This window comes from Haemaphysalis longicornis, unplaced genomic scaffold (assembly GCF_048455015.1).
Source record: "Haemaphysalis longicornis isolate Haplotype H1 unplaced genomic scaffold, Haemaphysalis longicornis Haplotype H1 scaffold_10, whole genome shotgun sequence".
Lineage (NCBI taxonomy): Eukaryota > Metazoa > Arthropoda > Arachnida > Ixodida > Ixodidae > Haemaphysalis > Haemaphysalis longicornis.
This window is the reverse complement of record NW_027526204.1, coordinates 119,222,278-119,241,503: the sequence shown is the minus strand read 5'-3', so window position 1 is coordinate 119,241,503 and position 19,226 is coordinate 119,222,278. Positions and strand designations below refer to the sequence as shown.

Here is a 19,226-nt window from a genome sequence, read left to right as displayed (position 1 = left end):
TGTAGCTTAGACCAACTGTAGCCAAAAAAAAAAGAACATTTTATTTTTTTGTAGATCCTTTTTTACTCTGCGCTAGCAAGTATTGTTCATGTGCAGGCGTGTCATTCATATCAAAGGTTTTGTATTTAGAGAAGAAATTTCGGTTTTCTGTGTGCGGAAAGAACTCCTGTAATGCTACCACCAAGGCGCGAAACGACAGCTCTATCGAGAAAAGGACAGGTGCTTTTGCTAGTGGGAGTGTTGATCATTTCACCGTGCGTATAGTTTGTAAGCAAAGTCTGTACGCACATCTGCATTTCCCTGGGTATGATAGAAATAGCAGCCTTCTCACATTTTCTTCCATGTCCCGCTTTTTGTTTGGGACGGCTAGAGCTCAAATTACAACCACCGTTTTTCGCCATGGTCAATTTTCATGTGTTTTTCTCTCTGTGATACGAAACGGTGTCACAGAACAGGCTTTATTCACATTTTCCGCCTGTTTCTTCGACACACCCTTGTAAAATCACCTTGCATGGTCAATTTGCTCATACATTCCAGTTAACCTCAACTACATCAAACCCTGCGCAAACGGGAAATTGAATTTGTTGGTAAAATGAGTAAATTTGTGAAATTGGGGGTTGTAAAATTGGCCTTCAACTGCGTGTGTAGTTTGGGGAGGGTGAGAGGGAAAGAGCAGCAAGATGGGCACTGGGAAAGCTTGTTGTCTTTCTTTTGTGTGAAAGTAAGTGTCAGACAAAGACCGAATGTTAAAGGAGAAAACTGAATTCTGGACGCATTCAAAGTTGAGGGAGCTTTCGATCTATCGGGATACTAGTACACCCACCACGGTGGCTTAGTGGCTAGGGCGTTGTGCTGCTGAGCCCAAAGACGCGTAGGGTTGCCACCTGCCCGGTTTTGAACCGGCCCGACCGGTTTTTTAAACGGCGGGCCGGTTGCCGGTTCATACTTAAAACTGGCCATCATTGGTCGGTTTCTTGGCCCTCGTGCCATGATTATGTCCGTTTTGGCATTTTATAAGCGTCAATTCAACAACTAAGACGATAAATATGTGACGACAAGCTGCACAAAGGCACGCGAGCAGAGGTAATACGCGGACGAGCGCGCTGCCTGAGATGGAGGGGGACCTGAGGGAGGAACAAAACAACGAAATGGTGCCGCCGCGGTCAGCAATTGCAGTTACTTTTCAGTGAAGCATATACAGAGCAATAACCAAGCTCTCAATCACTTTCAGTACAAACGTTGTGTTGATTTCTCTCTAAGAAAACGCTACAATAAAAGGCACTGCATGTCAAAAACATGGTGTCCTTTTTTCAATACACATGAAAAATTCTATATACCACGCCCCTCCCCCACGTTCCAAAGGACCGGTTCTTTCTCTTTTTTTTTTTTCGGGGAAAAGTGGCAACCCTAAAGACGTGGGTTCTATACCGGATGCGGCGGCGAGTTTCCAGATGGAGGCAAAAAGTGAAAACATTCATGTGTGAAGATTTCGGCACACGTTAAGGATTCCCAGGTGGTCGAAGTTAATCGAGAGCCCTCCACTATGGCGCGCCTCATAACCGCAAGTGTAACTTAGGCACGTTAAACCCCATAATCAATCAAATCATCAGGGTCCTAGTACGATTGTGTCTGAAGATTTCAAGTTTGAAGACTCTAAGAGCACGTTTAAGATGGCTATCTTGGAGGAAAGGTCAAAATACATACACGATTCATTTTGAAGAAAGTAGGAGGAAGCCCTGCAAGTCTTTTTGCTCCGTTGGCCTGTGCAATCTCTCAGATATTTAGATTTTGAGGCTCTGATATCCAACAAAAGAGAACGAAAGTCCGTTGCACTTCATTCGAAGAGGTTACAAGTGCAGCGTAACACACGGAAAATTCACTGACAACAATGGTTTTCATTTCAGCTTCTCGAGGAAGACGACCGGTACTTCAAGGCAGCTGACGCGAACGGAGACGGCGTTCTCGACAAGGACGAGTTTCCGAAGTTCTCGCACCCGTCGGAGTTCCCCGAGATGAAAGAGGTGGGCAGTCTTGCACACTGGCTCGCAGTAAGAGAAGCGAAGCAGTTATTCGAGTCACCGTGTGCGTTCGCTAGTTGTGTAATCATCATCATCATTCCATGCAAGTCCAGTGCAAGACGAGAGCCTCTCCCATTGACCTCCGACCACAGCTGTCCTGCGCTGCTTCAGTCCATTCTTTTCCCCCGAACTTCCTTATTTCATTTCTCCATTGAGTAATTGGCCTTCCTTTCTTTTTAAACCCGTCTCTCGGTATCCACTCTGTCACCTTGGTGGTACACCGGTTGTCATTTCGCTAATTACGTGACTAGCCCAAGTCCATTTCTGTTTCTTTATTTCAGCTATGACATCTACTCGAGTTTGCTCCCGGATCCAGGTAGCTCGTTTCCTCTTTTTTAATGTAACTCCTAGTGCAGACTAAAGGTAATACAATAAACCTTGTTATAACGAGGTGGGTAATAACAAAATAATATATTGAGCAAATCATAATTCCCCTTGAAATGTAGCAGTAACGAAAGTTGAGCTAGTTGGTATGGTTGAATTCTTCTAACAGTGCTAAAATGACGGCGACAAAGAAAGAAAGACAAACACAGGCGCTGACTATCAAATAAAAAGTTGATAGTCAGCTTTTAGTTGATAGTCAGCGCCTGTGTTTGTCTTTCTTTGTTTGTCCCCGTCATTTTAGCACTGTTAGAAAAATGTCCCCTTGAAGGACCCCATAGAAAGTAGTGTATTTAGAACCTCATTTTAACAAGGTAATATTGCCCGTTACGGGATATAATGAACAAATTTCGTTAGGCAATGAGATGTTGAGCAAATTTCACAACAGTGTGCAATGTGGATTTAAAACGGTGCGCAATACAACTGTATTTAGCAGTTCAAAACTTCCGCCATGACGCGTTGGATGGCGCGCCATGCGTCATTTACTGTGCATGCGATTCCCACTTTCGTCTCGCTGCACACGGCACGCGGCCAAAGCACGCGGCACGCATGGCTGCGGCGCACTCGCCTGCGAACGTGCGCCGTGGCCCGCGGATACCATGTTGCTAAAATTGTGTGTTTTTTTGTTTTGTTTTGTTTTTAGTCCTTTAGTCTTACTTTGTATTGTGCTGCACGTGTTAATTGAGCAGTATGAATGCGCTGGGCAGGAAGCTAAAGCAAAAGACTAACGCCAGTCCAGAAGGCGGCTATGACGAAAGCCGTCACATCAAGCACGTAGAATCGGAAAGATGCATCAGCGACCAATTACGCACTTCATCGCAGCAAAGTCCGTTTGAAATACAAGTTACGTATTTTGAGCTCCAACAAAGTATGTGTAAGACTTTTCCTTTATATCTCGGGTTTGCGGTTATATTTTTGTGTATCGCCATGTGGCGAGACCCAATTTCTCCTGCTAATTGCTTTAGGCAAGTACAGTACAGAATATTTGCAGTAAATGCCTGCTATGGCTATAGCGAAATGTTGGTTATAACGAGCAAATCGCGGCGGAACTTCAATTTTGTTGTAACAAGGTTTAACTGTTCTCGCTGTTGGGATATTAGTACTTTCCTTGCCTTCTGCTGTTCTTGCCAGGAGACGACCTGGCTCTAGTTTTTTGGTGAAATCAGCTACAGTTGAACCTCGTTATAAGAGACACTGATGTAAGAGACAAATTGGTATAAGAGACACTATTCACCCACATGGTTGGCTGCCCTATCTTTCCCATTAAATCGACCTCTTTTGTAACAGACATTGGATGTAGAAGACAGTTGGTTATAAGGGACAAGTCATCCTTGAACTTTAATCAATAATCTCGCTTGTAACAGACATTTTCACTTCAGATGCAGTGCCACCAGTCACTAACTGCAGTTGCTTCCATTGTGGAAACACAGGTGGACGACAGACACCTGCAGACGCTATTTATTATCACTTCAGAAAACACAAAGTAATTCAGTCAGCTATGAAATGACAATGAGAAGCCCTGCCAATGGAAATGCAACTGACAGAAGTGGTTGAAGCTTACTGCCATCCATTGGAGCGCGATCGCACATGCGGGCTCTCCCACTCGCGTAGCTCCCAATCAAGAAGCACTGCAGATGTTGAGTCCTGCAAGCGTAATGAATAGCCTGAGCACACAGCGGAAGCTGTGCGCTCTGGCTATTCATCAGGCTTGTGAACTCAACATCTACGATTCATCTTCCACAAACAAGGAAAGGAAAAAAAAGCTTGTAGAATCAGTTGTAAAAAACAGTGTAAATACAGTCGTGAAGCAAACAAAGTTTCATAAATTCTGGGGGCCAAACATAAATTAGAATGAATCTTTTGAAACATGCTGTAGCGTTCTTTTGAGCTTATTTTAGTCATACGGTGCCCACATTGAACTATGGGTTGATCAGTTAGTGAAAACATAATACCCTGCTTATAAGAGACATCTCTTATAAGAGACAGAAACTGCTCCCCGGTACGTGTCTCTTATAAAGGGGTTCAACTGTACAGTGAAATCTGCTACCCTGCTGCTAGTTGCACAAAACAACAACAAAAAAAAAGATTACTGGAACTGTCTTGGCTTGGCTTGTTTAACGGGCCGTTCTATGCTGGCAATGTTGCCTGACGTAGTAGTTTCCTCACCAAAACAAGCGAAGAAAAAGCATATCAGGTGCCGGCACCGTGAAAGTCCGCCGTTACCATTCAGTGAACACGTTTTTTGCCCAAAATTTAGTCTGTTGTAGCTGATGCTCTGTTATAGCCAGGTTCATTAGGAGTGGAGCGGGTTCCACTTAAAATGCATGGGGACCAAACAAGCCAACAGAAATAGTCTGTTGTAAGCAGAAGTCCGTTTTTGCCCAATCGGCTGTAACGAGCGTACACTGTAGGAGAACACCTGCACGTCAGAGCCTATGTCATCACCCAACACGTACCTTCCCACCCGAACATCTGCGCCACAACGCGCACCGCTTGCACCTGCCCGTTGAACCCAAAGGAAATGCTATGCGTTGAGAATGCGGTTATGGCACAATCGGATAGGCGCCGGTTTGATAACACCTAAGACCCAGGATTGATTCGTACCTCAGGCAGCATTGTTTTTTTAAGTGCAGAGCACTTTAGGGGCTCACCTTGTCGTCATAGTGGGTGTCATCGCAGCGTAACCCAGATGCTTCGAAAGCCAAGCAGTTGATATAATCATAAGCGTCCGAAAAACCAGTGAACCGCTGGTGCTTGTCATACATCTCCCCGTTGTTTAGCACAAAGAAAACTGCTGGTACATTTGAGGCAAAATATATGTAATTAACCGGCAGCGCCTGCGTTCATTTAGTTAGGAACGCTCGTTGGGTTTATTTTTACGATAGTGAGCGAAAAAAATTGGCAGTGCAATGCCAGCACGTGTAGGAGGAAAAGCAAGCACAAAAAGAATGGAACTCCCGCTGGCGCAGTTTCAGGCAGGGGGCGTGCGAGCACTGCGAAGGCAGGAAATTTGAATTGCATTGGGTGGTAGCAGTGAGCGGAAAACGGCACTAGAGCCCATTGTGGCGAATCACTGCTTTGCACTTCCGACAGCTTTCACATCGAGTGGAACGGCTGTAATTGTTTTTTTAACTGCTGCCTGTTAGAGCCCCTTGGGAAAACATTTGAGTTTGTGTGTCAAAGTCTCTATCTCGCTTACGTGGCCGCAACCATAACCACCATGAGCGCGCAGCTGCTGCTGCAGGTGCTGACCTCCGAGACAGTGCCATCTTTAGTACAGCGGTCCTAAATGCGACAACATTGTGCGGTTCACTGCTGTGTATTGACGGACAATGCGCATGTCTCGCATGATTCAGTTTCTTCGCCCGCCAAGCCTGTGTCATGTGCGCCTCGAGGCAGTTCTTCTTGCTGTGGACCTCATTGACGCAACTTACGGCGCCGGTGACAACCACCAATTTAGAATATTCACGCCCAGCCATGCAGCTGTCAATCGACTTGGCCAGACCCCATACGTCGGAACCACGTGCAATCTCATCAAGACTATTTGTTGCAGACTGCGTGAGACACGCGATATAGTCGTTCGGGTAGACTGGGTACCGGGACACGCAGGTGGGATCGGCAGCAAGATTGCTTACACGTGCGCAGGCGAGCACGTTGAACTCCGATCTAACCCGGTGTTACCCGTCCAATTCACATGATACGACCCCGCTGCAGCCAGGCACGCGTCCAAGCAGTCGCTACGGAATTTAGTTCCACCAGACCCCGCTGCCCTTCCCGTTGGATTGCCCCATGGCGCACAAGTGCTGCTGCACACACTGATGATGTGTTGGCCATTCGGCGTGCCTACGTGCCCAAGCGCCACGAGCATGCCATCCAGGATTAGCAACCTGCTGCCGCAGTTGCGTGCACTGCCTGCTCCTCAGGAACCACGCCCAGTGTACACCACATGTTGTGGGAGTGTCCCTGCCTTCAAACGCTGCGTTCAAAGTGTCTCTCACCCAGCGTTCAGTGGCTTGAGTACTGGACAACGCCGCTGCAACCCGCCAGTACACGGGAGACGCTGCTTTCTCTGTGGTAGTTCGCGTGCTCCTCAGGCCACCGAATGTTACGTTCAAACTTCCCCCCCGCCACCATCTTCCTTTATTCCCCAAGTCGACCGACGTGTCCACCTTCTCTAATACAGTTTTGTTTATGTTTTTTTCTTGAGGCACGCCTTCCCCACACCTGCTCGTGGGCTCCTTGCCTTCTCGCCACTTCCCCTCACATTTCTTGGCCTAAAATTTTCCTCCTCACTACTTTTGTGCGCACATTTTTGGGCGACTCCCGGCACTGCTGGAACTCAAGCTTAAAAGCTCCATCGTTAAAAAGGGGTGAAAGGGAACAAAAGACACCATGAGCCTTGCCGAAATGTTATTTTTTGCTGCGCACGGGCTTGTCAGTTTCATGCCCGACTAATATGCGTGTCGCTGAGAGGGAAAGGGTCGACCACATTTTTGAGTTTCACTGGCTGGAAGTTGCTACATCACACACCTCCATCCATCTGGGCATCAGCCTGTTTGACGTCACAAAGCAGCAGAGCCACCATTTTGTGTCCTCTCAAAACTGTGACAATAATATTGATTGTAAGGTGGTTCCAGCAACGTTTGACACCCATATTTGCGTAACTTGTCGTTCATGATGCCCGTAATTCAAATTTTAGTCGCTCAGTTTCACACAAATAATGCATATTTTGTCGCTGAGTATACAGCAGGGGTAGAACAGCTGCGCCATTTGCGCCTTTGAGCGCCAAACTTGTTCACCTGCACCATCCTGCGCCGAACCGCCCCTGTTGCACCAAACCACAGCACCCGAATTGAGCCGCGATATACGACTTCCATGATTCCCCGTGCCCGAAAAATTGGCTGAAACGCTGTGTTTTCAGTTTCAAGATGGTTATGGTTTTAGTTTCGTCAAGGCTATGAGCGGCTATGGAATTCTGCTGTTGCTTAGCTGTGAGGCTGCAGGCACTACGTGCCTTCTTCCTCCGTCTTCGCTTTCCAATTTATTTCTGTCGCATGTGCACGGTTTTCTGTGCCAGTGCTGGCCGCTGCGCCACGATCGATAAAAATGACTAAAAGTGAGCGAAATGTTTTTGCGTCACATCGGAAACAGATGGAATAATATTCGCATGAAAGGTTTGAGTTGATTGGAGGTGAACTTCAAATTAGTCAACCATTTTTGACGAGCATAACTGCACGTATTGAACGAACGTGGTTTTGGACGCTTTGCCCCTCGCTTTGTAGTTCGGTTCACATTTTTTGTGAGCTAATTACTTGTTTTTGCCCGTGAAACTTGAAGTTAGCCTGGCCTGTGTGGATAATTGTCCAGCATTAATTATGCCTTCTAACACGCTCTCGTTACGCAGTCTATGGTGTACGTCCTTATTGACCCTTACAACTCTGTCCTTTGGGGGAAGACAAAGCTGTGTTCTGCTTTGCACTCACTGAAACCGCTGCTCGATAGAAAAAGTGCAAGCCAGCTGCTTGTTTTACGGAATGCCGCCATGAGTTCACTTAGCACTGCCATCTACCAGACACGAAGTGATGCCTGTTTGATTCTCTTCTGCTCTGCGCGTGAGGTTTACCCCTTTTAACAAAGGTAACGCGGTGCACTCGCTGGTGCCAAAGGTGCGTAATGCTGCATATAGTAAATTTCCAGATATAGTACGAGAACTGCATTACTGCTTCGGGGTGGGTTCTATAGATAACAGTAGAAAGCCTCATATAGTATATAAATAAATTTAATTTAATTGGCAGGGGGGCTGGCACAGCGGCCTGTGCCGGCCCCTGGTCAAACAACATTTCTGGCTGCTCCAAACCTGCTCCGAACCGGCTCCGAAATGCTTTTGTGGCTCCGTCAACCCTGCTACAAAAGGCAATGCTGCCTGCTCTCAGGACTGCTCCCAAACCCATGAATCCTGTTCTACCCCTGATACAGTTAAAAAGGTTTCTTTATAAAAGTTCAATCCTTGCGTTAAGGCAGCAATCCTGGTTTATTGTTAGTGTTTGTAAATTTAGCAAAGTCTAGGTTGTTACCCCATGCAAGTTTCTAAAAGAAGAACTGAGATGTGTAGAATGCAACCAATATGTTTCTCGTGTCGTCACTTTCTCTCTTGTTAAACATTTTCAGTAACGATCCCTGCTCCCTTCATTGATTCTTTTTGCCAGACGATGTACGAGGAGACGATGAAGCGCAAGGACACCAACAAGGACGGCTACCTGACGCTGGACGAGTTCACGAGCGAGGACCCGGACAAGCCGCTGAGCAACGAGCAGTACATCGCGGAGAAGGAGCGCTTTGAGGTGGACTACGACAAGAACGGCGACCGGAGGCTCGACAAGGAGGAGACCCTCAGCTGGCTGCTGCCAGGAAATGAGTAAGAGCACGTCAAGCACTCCGTTCTTGTTCTTTTTACGTTCCTTCCATTGCTGCTTGTTCACCTTGTTTTCTGCTCATGGTGTTAAAAAAATTATGGTGCCTGCTTTTGTGGGAGCCTCTGCAAAATCCAGTAGCCATGGAGCTCTATACTAACGTACCATATTTTCGAGCATGTAACCCGTCCCTGCTTATAATCCCCACCCTCACTTTCAGCTTGCCAGAAAAGAAAAAAAAATTGCATATCGCCCGCACATTTGATACAGGAAAGGCTGCACCAAAGGTACTGCTCAAGCAACACATCGCATACTGCGTAGACAGAAAAAGTGTATATTTAGCAAGTGGAATACACTGACTGCAAGGCGAAATTCACAATTCACCTGGTGTCACTGCTCACTGCTCTCGCTAGAGCTATCACTTGAACCGCAATCCTTACTGTAGTACACAAGGTCACCCGCCGCGGTGGCTCAGTGGCTAAGGCGTTGCGCTGCTGAGCACGAAGTCGCGGGTTCGATTCCCGGCCGCGGCGGCCGCTTTTCTGATGGAGGCGAAAAGCAAAAACGCCCGTATGTACGAGATTTCGGCGCACGTTAAAGATCCCCAGGTGGTCAAAATTAATCCGGAGCCCTCCACTACGGCACGCCTCATCGCCTGCGTTGCGTCGGCGCCTTAAACCCTACAAATCAATCAATCAGTACACAAGGTCATCTTCATGGCCCAACCCGGAGTGCAGCTTCACAGCACAACACGCATTGCCATGAAGCTGCACCAAAGGAAAAGCCCCGCGTATTATCCGCACCCCTACTTTGCCACTGAAATTTTCTCGTTTTTGGTGAGGGTTATACACGTGAAAATATGGTACACATTCGAATTGAGACATATCAAACTCCAAGGGGATTGCGAAATAGTTTGATACATCGATAATTTTAAATATAAAATATGCCCATTCAGAGCTTATCTGATAGCTTTGCACATCACTGTGAACTTTCACTGATTATGACAAGCGATAGCTTACTAATTTTTCTCAAAGTGTGGGCAATTCGAAGCGCAGTGTGCACTTAATTTAGCCTGAAAAAATTCCGTTAGCTTCGCTTGCTTCTTCTTCTTCTTCTGTGTCGTCAAGTTCATCAGACTATCTTCACGCTTACTTGATGCCATCTTCACGCTTACTTGATGTACCCCAACAGCGGCAAGTCACACTGGATGCTGACACAAGCTGAGCTGCAGCAGGCGGTAGTGAACGTTGTCAGGGTCGCTAGTGTTGTTCGCTTCTTGGGCATTGGCGATGTCTACCACGATCCCCTCATTGTTGCAGATCGCCACAGCCTCAATGTTGTCGGCAGCCCTTACAAACTCGCACTCCGGGATGGCTCATGGGAACGCTGACGTCTCAGAATTCACTCTCGAGCACGCACACCGTTGTGCTCTGTGTTCAAGTGCTTCTTGTCTGGGGACACCACAAAGCCGCTTTGTGGAACCAGTTGTGGGAACACGCACGCAATGCGCTTCAGGATGGCCGGGATGCGCTACCTTCACTTTTAAGTAAGCTTTGTTGCGCTGTGTCACGCTCCAAAGTGCTGCGAAGAGTTTTGTATGCTCTTGCAACCAACGGCGCCTTTTCATTGGTTGCCCTCCACCTGTCGAATGATAGGTGCACATACCTGCCAACTCTCCTGATTTGCCTGCGAGACTCCCGATTTTTTGCCTGTACTCCCGATTGTACAGGAACAGTCATACATCTCCCAAAAAAAGTGCCCAAACTGCGTTGCAAAAAACACACACACACACACACACACACACACACGCCGCACGTACGCACACACACACACACAGACACACACACACACACACACACACACACCATCAAGCAACATCAACACATCATAATTTTCAAGTTGGTAGCCAGCCGAAGTCAGTGGAAGTCGTACGCAAGCAACATGAGTTTAGTGAGCATGTAGGCATAGCATCTGTGTAGGCCTTTTTTGTAGCTCCATTGACAACATCACGTTGTTGAAGCCAAGGAAGAAGTATTTGCAGCTTTTTTTAAGGCGTTGTACTACATAATTTTCGTGTTTTGTGCTACCCCGGGAAGGCGAGCACTTCAAATTTGGCACAACCTGTGCATGTTATGTGAGCGTGGCGCACGGCGGGAAAAATGATATAAAACTGCATTTGGTAACCACGAAGCACCGGAACATTGTTTGTGCCACTGTTAACCAAGGGAACGTGGAGAGTTTCTTGGTCAACAGCAACGCCATTTTGAATTTGCTTATTTGCTTAGTTTGCGGACTGTGGCCTTGATATCAGGGCTGATCTCGTAGGCTAGACAGGTCGCGTATGCTGCCCCCCCTCCCCCCTTCCAGTCTCCCGATTTTTTAGGTCCCCAGGTTTTGGCGGGTATGTGTCCACCTTCATCGCTAATTCTAACCTCTCCCTTTTTTTGTGACTATGGCTTCGAAACACGTGGCATGATGCTGCTAACAAAACTTGCATCACCCCACGCCTGCCTCTCTGCATCAGCAGAGCAACACTAATTGGTCATTGCTCAAGTCCCGTTGGTTCCCTTACCTTCTTCTTTCACGAGTAATCACTCCCCGTGCTGTCGTTACCATTCAGCCCCATGCTAGCCCTGCAAGCAGGTGTCGAAGGCCACCAAAGCAATGCTGTGCCACCTTCAATACACAGAGCGGCATTTTGTAGATCGCTGATGGACACAAAGCTGAGGTTTAGTATCATCGTGGGGCTGTGCACTTGCGAGAAGTCATCACCACCACAGTCCCATCAGAAGAAGTGCAGTTGCAGGGTCACTTGCGGTGCGGCGTTCGATGTATCAAATGTGCTGGTGAACGGGAGTTTGATGCCTGCTTACAGCAGCGCTGTACTTTTGCATGGTATTTCCAAGGGCATGCTTCTACTGTTCTATACATGCAATAATTCGATGTATCTTGGTTCGATATATCCGGGTTCGACTGTACTAGAAGGAAAGCTGCCAGTGGGGCCATGGGGCTGCCATAGTTTCCATTAGAGCACTGCACGGGCCTGATTTTAAGGCCCGAGCCCGGCCCGAGCCCGCTTTGTGAAGCCCGAGCCCGACCCGGGCCCGTAACACCGAGCCCGGGCCCGGCCCGGGCCCGGGAATTTATAAGAGAGCCTAGCCCGGGCCCGGCTTGGGCCCGTCGTCTCAAGCCCAGGCCCGGTCCGGGCCCGTCGCCTCAAGCCCACGCCCAGCCCGGGCACGGTCTATTTTTTTTTTTTTTTAGCCTAGGGAGGGCCCGCATGTGTGTGACCAGGCCTGGTCTTAAGCGTTGAAGAAAATTTATTATATTTGGTCGAGTGTCTTCGTAGCGGGAAATCAGACGGAGCATGTAGTCTGTACAAGCACGCCATAAATTGTAACGCAAAAAATAAGGGTTTAAGAGTACACGTAGTTTAGCTCACACCGTCTGCAGTTCACGCCACATGGGCGTAATAATAGCTCGTATTCTTACACGAGAGACACCATCACCGTGGATCACCAGACTTGGCAACTTCATGGGGTTGTTTCGGTCACAAGTTGGTATTAATGAAATTTCTTGCTCTCCATTTGAACCCACGAGTATGTGCGCGCGTTGAAATATTTTCCCTGGAGTGATTGTTAAGCGGCGGCGCTTCTCTAGCACGCGAGTTTGATTTCCAGCCACGGCAGCCGCATTTAGATTGGTTCGACATCTAAAACACACGTACATAGACACAGGTGCACAGCTCCAGTGTGGCTTAATTAATTCCTTCCCCGCTAGGGCATTCCTTGTAACCGTATCTTTGATATGTTATACACCAAAATATAAAATCTTGATGCAGTACATGAAATGTCATTAAAGTTACAGTATAGTGCCCTAGCAAAACGCGTTTTTAAAACAATGTGTACAACTAACATCAAGAAGCGCGTAAAAGTATACTCAGAATATTCAATTTTATGCTCTTTTCTACACTTCACGTCGGAACTATTAACGGCCGGGCCTATGAATTCAAGCCCGAGCCCGACCCGGGCCCGTGGCGTCGAGCCCGAGCCCGGCCCGGGCCCGCGGCACTGAGCCCGAGCCCAGCCCGGGCCCGTGGCACTGAGCCCGGGCCCGGCCCGGGCCCGACGATAATCGACTTCGGGCGGCCCGGCCCGGCCCGCGGGCCGGGTCGGGCCCGGGCTTTCGGGCTGGCCCGGGCCCGTGCAGTGCTCTAGTTTCCATAGTTATTTTACCTGGCCTCCAATGTGGCTTCATTTCACTCCTGATGCCAGAATCAAGAACAGTAGCAGCATTTTTTCTTGTTTGCCTGGCGTGAAGCCGTTAAGAAACCCCTAAACATGAAAAGCTATGCCTTTGTATTTTAACGACCACTTTAAATAGTCTTTAAACAACAATGTCGTCATTTTTTGCAGCCTGAGGCAACTCTTGAGCTTGTTCTTGGGCAATGCCAAGTAACGATGAAACGCTCATATAGGCATGGCTCATCTGGACACTAGCACCATATTTTCTTCTGGTATATATTAGACGAAAACTATGCTAATAACTGTGATGAAGCTATGAAAGCTTCGGCCTATTTATAGTTGCTAAAACAAATTGGCAGTCCACCTTTCAATGAAAATGGCATCAAATGCATAAGATAGGAAAGAGCCATATGAATAAGTGAGGAAGAAGTTCCGTGTGCAAAGTTTATTGATTTTTGGTCAATTCTGAATTCAGATATAGGCCAACAAAATGAGGCATTTGTTTTTTTTCATGCCAGATTACTAATACCCCTGTTACAATGGCACTTGCAATGGCCATTAGTGCAAGCGGCAGTTGAATGCGGGAACGGCCGTGGGAACGGAACGGCGGTGGCTGTGCTCACACAGCCATGGTCAGTCGGTTCAGTTCCATTTGGAATCATGTGGCTCTTAAAATTTTTTCTCGAGAACTTCAAAAAATTTTTTTTTTCTGGGCTCTCATGCTGCCATCTAGCTCTGCCTAATGGCCGTTAAGGGCAACTGCCATTTTCTTGAACCGCCGTTGAAGTGCCCATGTAACAAAGGTATGAGACCATTCTGTCTAGCAACCACTGGGCCTTGGCTCATCTCCCAAGGGGTATGGCATAAGTGGGTATGGTACCATGGCAGGTTTCCATTCTTTTTTTCCGATGCTGGACGCACCTTTGGATTTATTTGTAAGCAGCCAGTATTTTTGTCATCTGTGGCGGAGTCACAAACCCTGGGGAATTATTCATTTGCTTCCTGAAGCATGTAATGAAGTAGAACTTGTGTATAGAGCCCCGAAATGTCATACCAGCAGATGAGCTTTGAAGTAGTAGTTTAAACCCCATGCAGCATGAGTTCAATTTGCGAATACTGGATTGTGTAGCATTCTCCAAATGTGGGGTAGGAGTGCCCATTTGCTCATGTGTATGTACAAAGAAGAAATTAAGGGTGGGCTGGATGTCGATTCAAAATTTTAATCCACCTAATCGGCAGGCTTTAATCGGTCAATTGATCGAGTAACCAGTTGCACTGGTGTGTGAATGAAAAGTAAAAAGATATTTTAATAAAATTAATAATAATATTGGAAGGAGTAATGTCGATTATTTATTGAATCAGGATCATCGGCACTCACTATAATCTCAGGGGGAACAGATTGATCGTGGTTCGGTTACGCCAGAGTCACTCTATGCTATGGTAATCCAGTGTGAGTGCCCGCTCGCATTTTTTTTTGTATCTTGCATATTTGTATTAGAAATAGACATTTTCCCGTCTGTCTTGGCTATCATCTTGTGGTTTTCATCACTGTTATCTCTGAGCATACTTGCATAGTTTCTGCTGTTACGTAAGGCGGGTTATTCTGAACACAGGTATGAGCCTTCACCAGCTTCCGCAGAACTTTAACATGGCACTCTTGGGTCATGTCGCTCACGCCAATCCAGCCAATTAACCGGTTAAACGAATTAACCACGACTAAAGCAATAATTGATTGATCAGAAAGTTAATAAATCAGTCGCCCACCCCTAGTACAAACTGCATTTAAAGGCCAACTGCACTCAAAATTTCAGCCTCTTGAAAACACCATTTCCATATAGTCTCCTGAAAAAGAAAGCAAGATGCAAGATACGGCAGCTGAAATACGCTCGTGGACGCCGCAAGAGGTCAGCGAAAATCGGCGACTTTGAAACCGAAATCGAGGAGAGCGTGGCCATTAAAATGACGTTGCAGCCGGCAAGCGAGCGGCCGGCCGGTCAGCAGCTCGGGAGCAAGCCTGCGCGCAAGCTCTACGCGCGCGGGGCATCAAATGGGTGAAGCGTTCGCAGCAGAGCTCGACCGGTTCTCCAGCTGGCCAGAGGAAGAAGCCCCCGTCGGCTGGAGCGTCACAGGCGCGTCATGGCAGTTTACGCGATCCGCCGGCAGGTGCAGCGTGGTCTGCGGCGGAGCTTTTTTAAATGCTTCTGACTGATTAACGAGGCGTTTCACGGGGCTACCACTCGTGTCCCAGCTGATTTGGTGGTACTTACTACACATTAAAAATACGTTTGGTCCAGGTGAAATTTGAGTGCAGTTGGCCTTCATTGCCTGGCAGTACCATCTCCGCCTGATAATGACAGTTACCAGGGTCATCGTAACATAATAAATTAAGCAAAGTATAAAGCAATTGCGGATTAAACTACAAATAGGTGTTGATACAAAAAGGGAAAGCCGTTTCTCATCGTTTATTGCCACCATGGAAAGAGCGAGGCTCAGCGGTCCTTGGTGATTCAAGCGCAGCGTTCTGAACCCATGCGCGTGCCTGCCACAGTCCCCATGCACGCAAACGTGCCACTTCGTTTTCCATGCCTCTATCATCATCATCTAGACTGACCATGCTGGCGGCAAATTTAAAATCAGTGAAAGGTGTAACGTAGCACCACCAGAAAAGTGTGTTCACAAATGGTTTAAAGCTTTCACATGATACTTTTCCGACTGGCAGTGGTAGGGGATATGTAGAGTAGACAGCTGTGGTCAGAGCCCACTGTTTATTCATGCATTTTATATTGCTCTCGCAGCACTGGCTATACTATCCCATAGCAATGCTAGTACCGCATTGGGGTGCTTGTCACTTCATAGTTGCTGTTGTTATTTGGGTATAAGGTCACGTCTGATGTGACTTAACAAGGGGAGTACAAGTATGTGAAACCTTACAGTATCAAACCTAAAAATCTAAAGTTTGTTATCACAAATTGACAAAAAATAAAAAATAAACTCGAGTTGATGAGATTATGCGCCATTGGAAACAATAAATACCTGGCTAAAAGCACAAGCGAAATATTGTGCCTTTGGGAATGAGCCTGCATGTATCACACTCTGGGCTAACCCAACAGGCCAATGCTCAGTTTTGTACCTAAGCAGCTTGAGAGTGACCATATTAAAGGGAAGGATTGAAAGGACTCTGCAACAGTTCCGATAAATGGTTTCACTCTTTCCTTTGCATCTGGAAGCACTGCGAAAGCTATAGTTATCGCCAGCACAGAGCAACACTGCGCGATTTGCTCGTCGCAGTAGAACGCCTTCCATTTCTGCTTTGCCTTTGTGGCTTTCTTTTTCAAAGTGGCAGTCGAATACATTTACTGCTGCAACCACAGAAAAGCTGGCCAGTAGCCGCTACACCGCTGTGGGGGCGTAATTTGAGCGCTGGAAGAACACCAAGACCGGGAAAGAGAGAAAAATATTTTGGGCACGTTTCTAAGTTATCTGATGAGCATAGAGCAGTAATGTCTGGCTGAGGTACTTTGCGACCCCCTAATCCAGGTACTGCGTGTGTTGGTTGACTTTATTCTGCAAGCATTTAAGATTGCGATAAAGTTAAAAAAGGTGTTGCAGGGTCCTTTTAAGGCAGAGTTGTCCCATGTGCCAAGGAGATAAGATGTGCTCCATGAGCGCCCTGCTCACGCCCCTCGCTATGCGTCTCCGGCGCTTTGCGGGAAAGCCTGTCGCCACTGGCGGAGGGTGCTTTGCGGCGGTCGATCAGAGGCACTCAAAATGGCGATACATCCATGCCTAACCATCATCAACAAGTCATAATTGCATCTATCTGAGTTTTTTGAAACAATGGTCCCTTTGTTGTTTTCAAACTTCGAAATACTTTATGTTCGGGGAAGTTTCTGAATAGTGCCATTCAGTTAGAAGCCAAATTCAATACAGCTTTACTGAAGTCGATATTCCAAAGCTTGAATATTCGCACATTCTCATCAACTAGAAAATCCTGTGATTGAAGAGTGACTAGAAAGGGTAGAGACAGTTTAAGGTGGCAGACCAGTCTTAGAGCTATTTTTTATTTAGTTACCAATTTTAGTGCAACTGCATAGCATTATGTATAGAGTTTTTTACGCTGATTTGAAAGCAGCAATTAGATTTTTTGCAAGCTGATTATTTCTTGAGATAATAATAATTGCCACAATTTCGGCTTGCAATTAGAAAATAAACGCTTCATGCAGATGGGCAATTACCACATGGCTAGGCAGACAAATGACTAAAGAATGCAATGTTGGAAAAACTTCTTTGGTTGAGCTATTTTTGGTCATTTTACAACACACTGAACTTCACTCCTCCAGCGCTCTGCCAGAAATGGCTCACAGGTGGTGTCAATTGAGCACAATAATAAATCTCCAAAGCCTCCATTTGAAAAATTTGTTTCCAGCATTGTATTCTCCATACATTCAGGTATCAGAAGCCAAAAGAATTACAGTTGTACCTGGTTTGGGTGCTGAGATATCCAAGGGCAAAATGCTAGCTTCGCATTGCAAGAAAAGGGCCGTTTCACCATCGAATTCTGCACGAACTGAGCTGTAGAGGGCACTTTAAGATGCTATTTAAAATAAAATTGGCTTTTGATGAGGAAATTCGTGGACTGCTAGAAAAATGGCCGTGGACACCGAAAATGCCATTTTTCAGAAAACGATTTTTTGACCATTTTTAGGCCCCAAAGACCCATGTGCCCCCTTAACTATAGTTGTTCTCTTTGCCTACTAAGTTCCTTATCAAACCCCGTACAGCTTTTCTGGGCGTTCGCGTCTTGCTCATGACAGTGCCTACCGACTTGTTGTTGCAGTGAAATTGCGGAACAAGAGGCGGAGCATCTTCTGGCCAACGGCGACACAGACAACGATGGCAAGCTCTCCATCCAGGAGATTGTCGACCACCACGAACTGTTTGTTGGAAGCGAAGCCACCGATTACGGCGAACACCTGCACAACACGAGCAGGTTCAACGACGAGCTCTAGACATCGTGCATCGTCTTCCAACCGGTGTCTCTTCTTACCACGTGGGGTGCGAGTGCTTCTGCGCGAGTTGTGGACGTGGGGAAATGAACCAGGGTGCATTTGTACGTGTGGAACAACTCTTTGTGTTTTTGTTTCGTGAACTTGTGTTTCCTGTGTGTGTGTGTTTATGTGTATGGATTCAATGCTTAGCATTTATTTATCTTTACCTTTGAAGGTGGCGAGAACTTAAGTCCTTTTTTTATTGCTTTCGAACAAGAAGAAAAATGAATCTCCGACACTGTCTTCTGAGTGTGCTACATTTTTTGTGTGGGTGATAATGTTGGCATATTTTGCTGCCGTAATTATAAGTCGGGTCTGGGGATCATGAACTGCTCACCATGGCAGCTCAACGGCCAACATGGGCAGCAAAACGCAGCATCACAGGTTGCATTCCTAGCTTGTTCTTTTTTTTTTTTATGGATGCATAAAATTAAAATGTCAATGTGTAAACGGTTGCTATGCTCATTAAAGATTGCCAGGCAATATACGCTAATCAATAACCCTCCAACACAGTGTAAGTTGCGGCTCAGTTTTAGCTTTGGTGCAGAAAGCTGCAATTTGTTTTCTTCACAAATTAAGAAATATTTCAAATTCAGTTGGAATAGTAGGTGTCGAGAAGACGTGTTAACACAGTCTAGACATAGATCACGCAGGAGTGAGCCAGTGTAGATGTGACATTAAACACGAGTAGGCAAGCAAGCAAGCAACTGGTCCTGCAGAAATGGCGGTCAAAAAATGAATTCAGCTGGTGCAAGATAGGAGTGGTTCAAAGGGCCGTTGTTCAGTAGTGGATACCCAGTGGCTGACAGGGATTATTATTTTCATCTCTGAACGAATCTCCTAAACTTTACGTGTATGGCGACAACTGTATTTCATTCACTTTTCTCGGAAACTCAAAGGGGCCACAGTTGACCCTAGCTACTGCCAACATCACCGAGCCAAACGTGAATAATATGCAGAATAAGTGGTCCTTGGCGCAATGATTTCTAGACAGCTGAGGAGCACTTTTGTAGTGTTTGTAGAATCTTTCAATTACCTTATGTAAGTATACACCTTGATGCACAG

The 19,226-nt window shown here is 46.6% G+C and overlaps 1 protein-coding gene across 2 annotated transcripts in view; it reads left to right on the top strand.

Annotated features, from left to right (window-relative positions):
- LOC144159183 (reticulocalbin-2) overlaps positions 1-19,226 on the top strand; it is a 52,807-nt gene that overhangs the window by 12,069 nt on the left and 21,512 nt on the right. The window contains exons 4-6 of one of the 2 annotated variants that reach the window (XM_077690513.1): positions 1,905-2,021; positions 8,666-8,874; positions 17,951-18,399. In XM_077690513.1, coding sequence (XP_077546639.1) covers positions 1,905-2,021; positions 8,666-8,874; positions 17,951-18,122 — 498 coding nt within the window. In that variant the 3' untranslated portion in view covers positions 18,123-18,399. Of the gene's footprint in view, positions 1-1,904; positions 2,022-8,665; positions 8,875-17,950; positions 18,400-19,226 lie in introns of those variants that run through there. The other variant, XM_077690514.1, reaches the window with a different exon arrangement.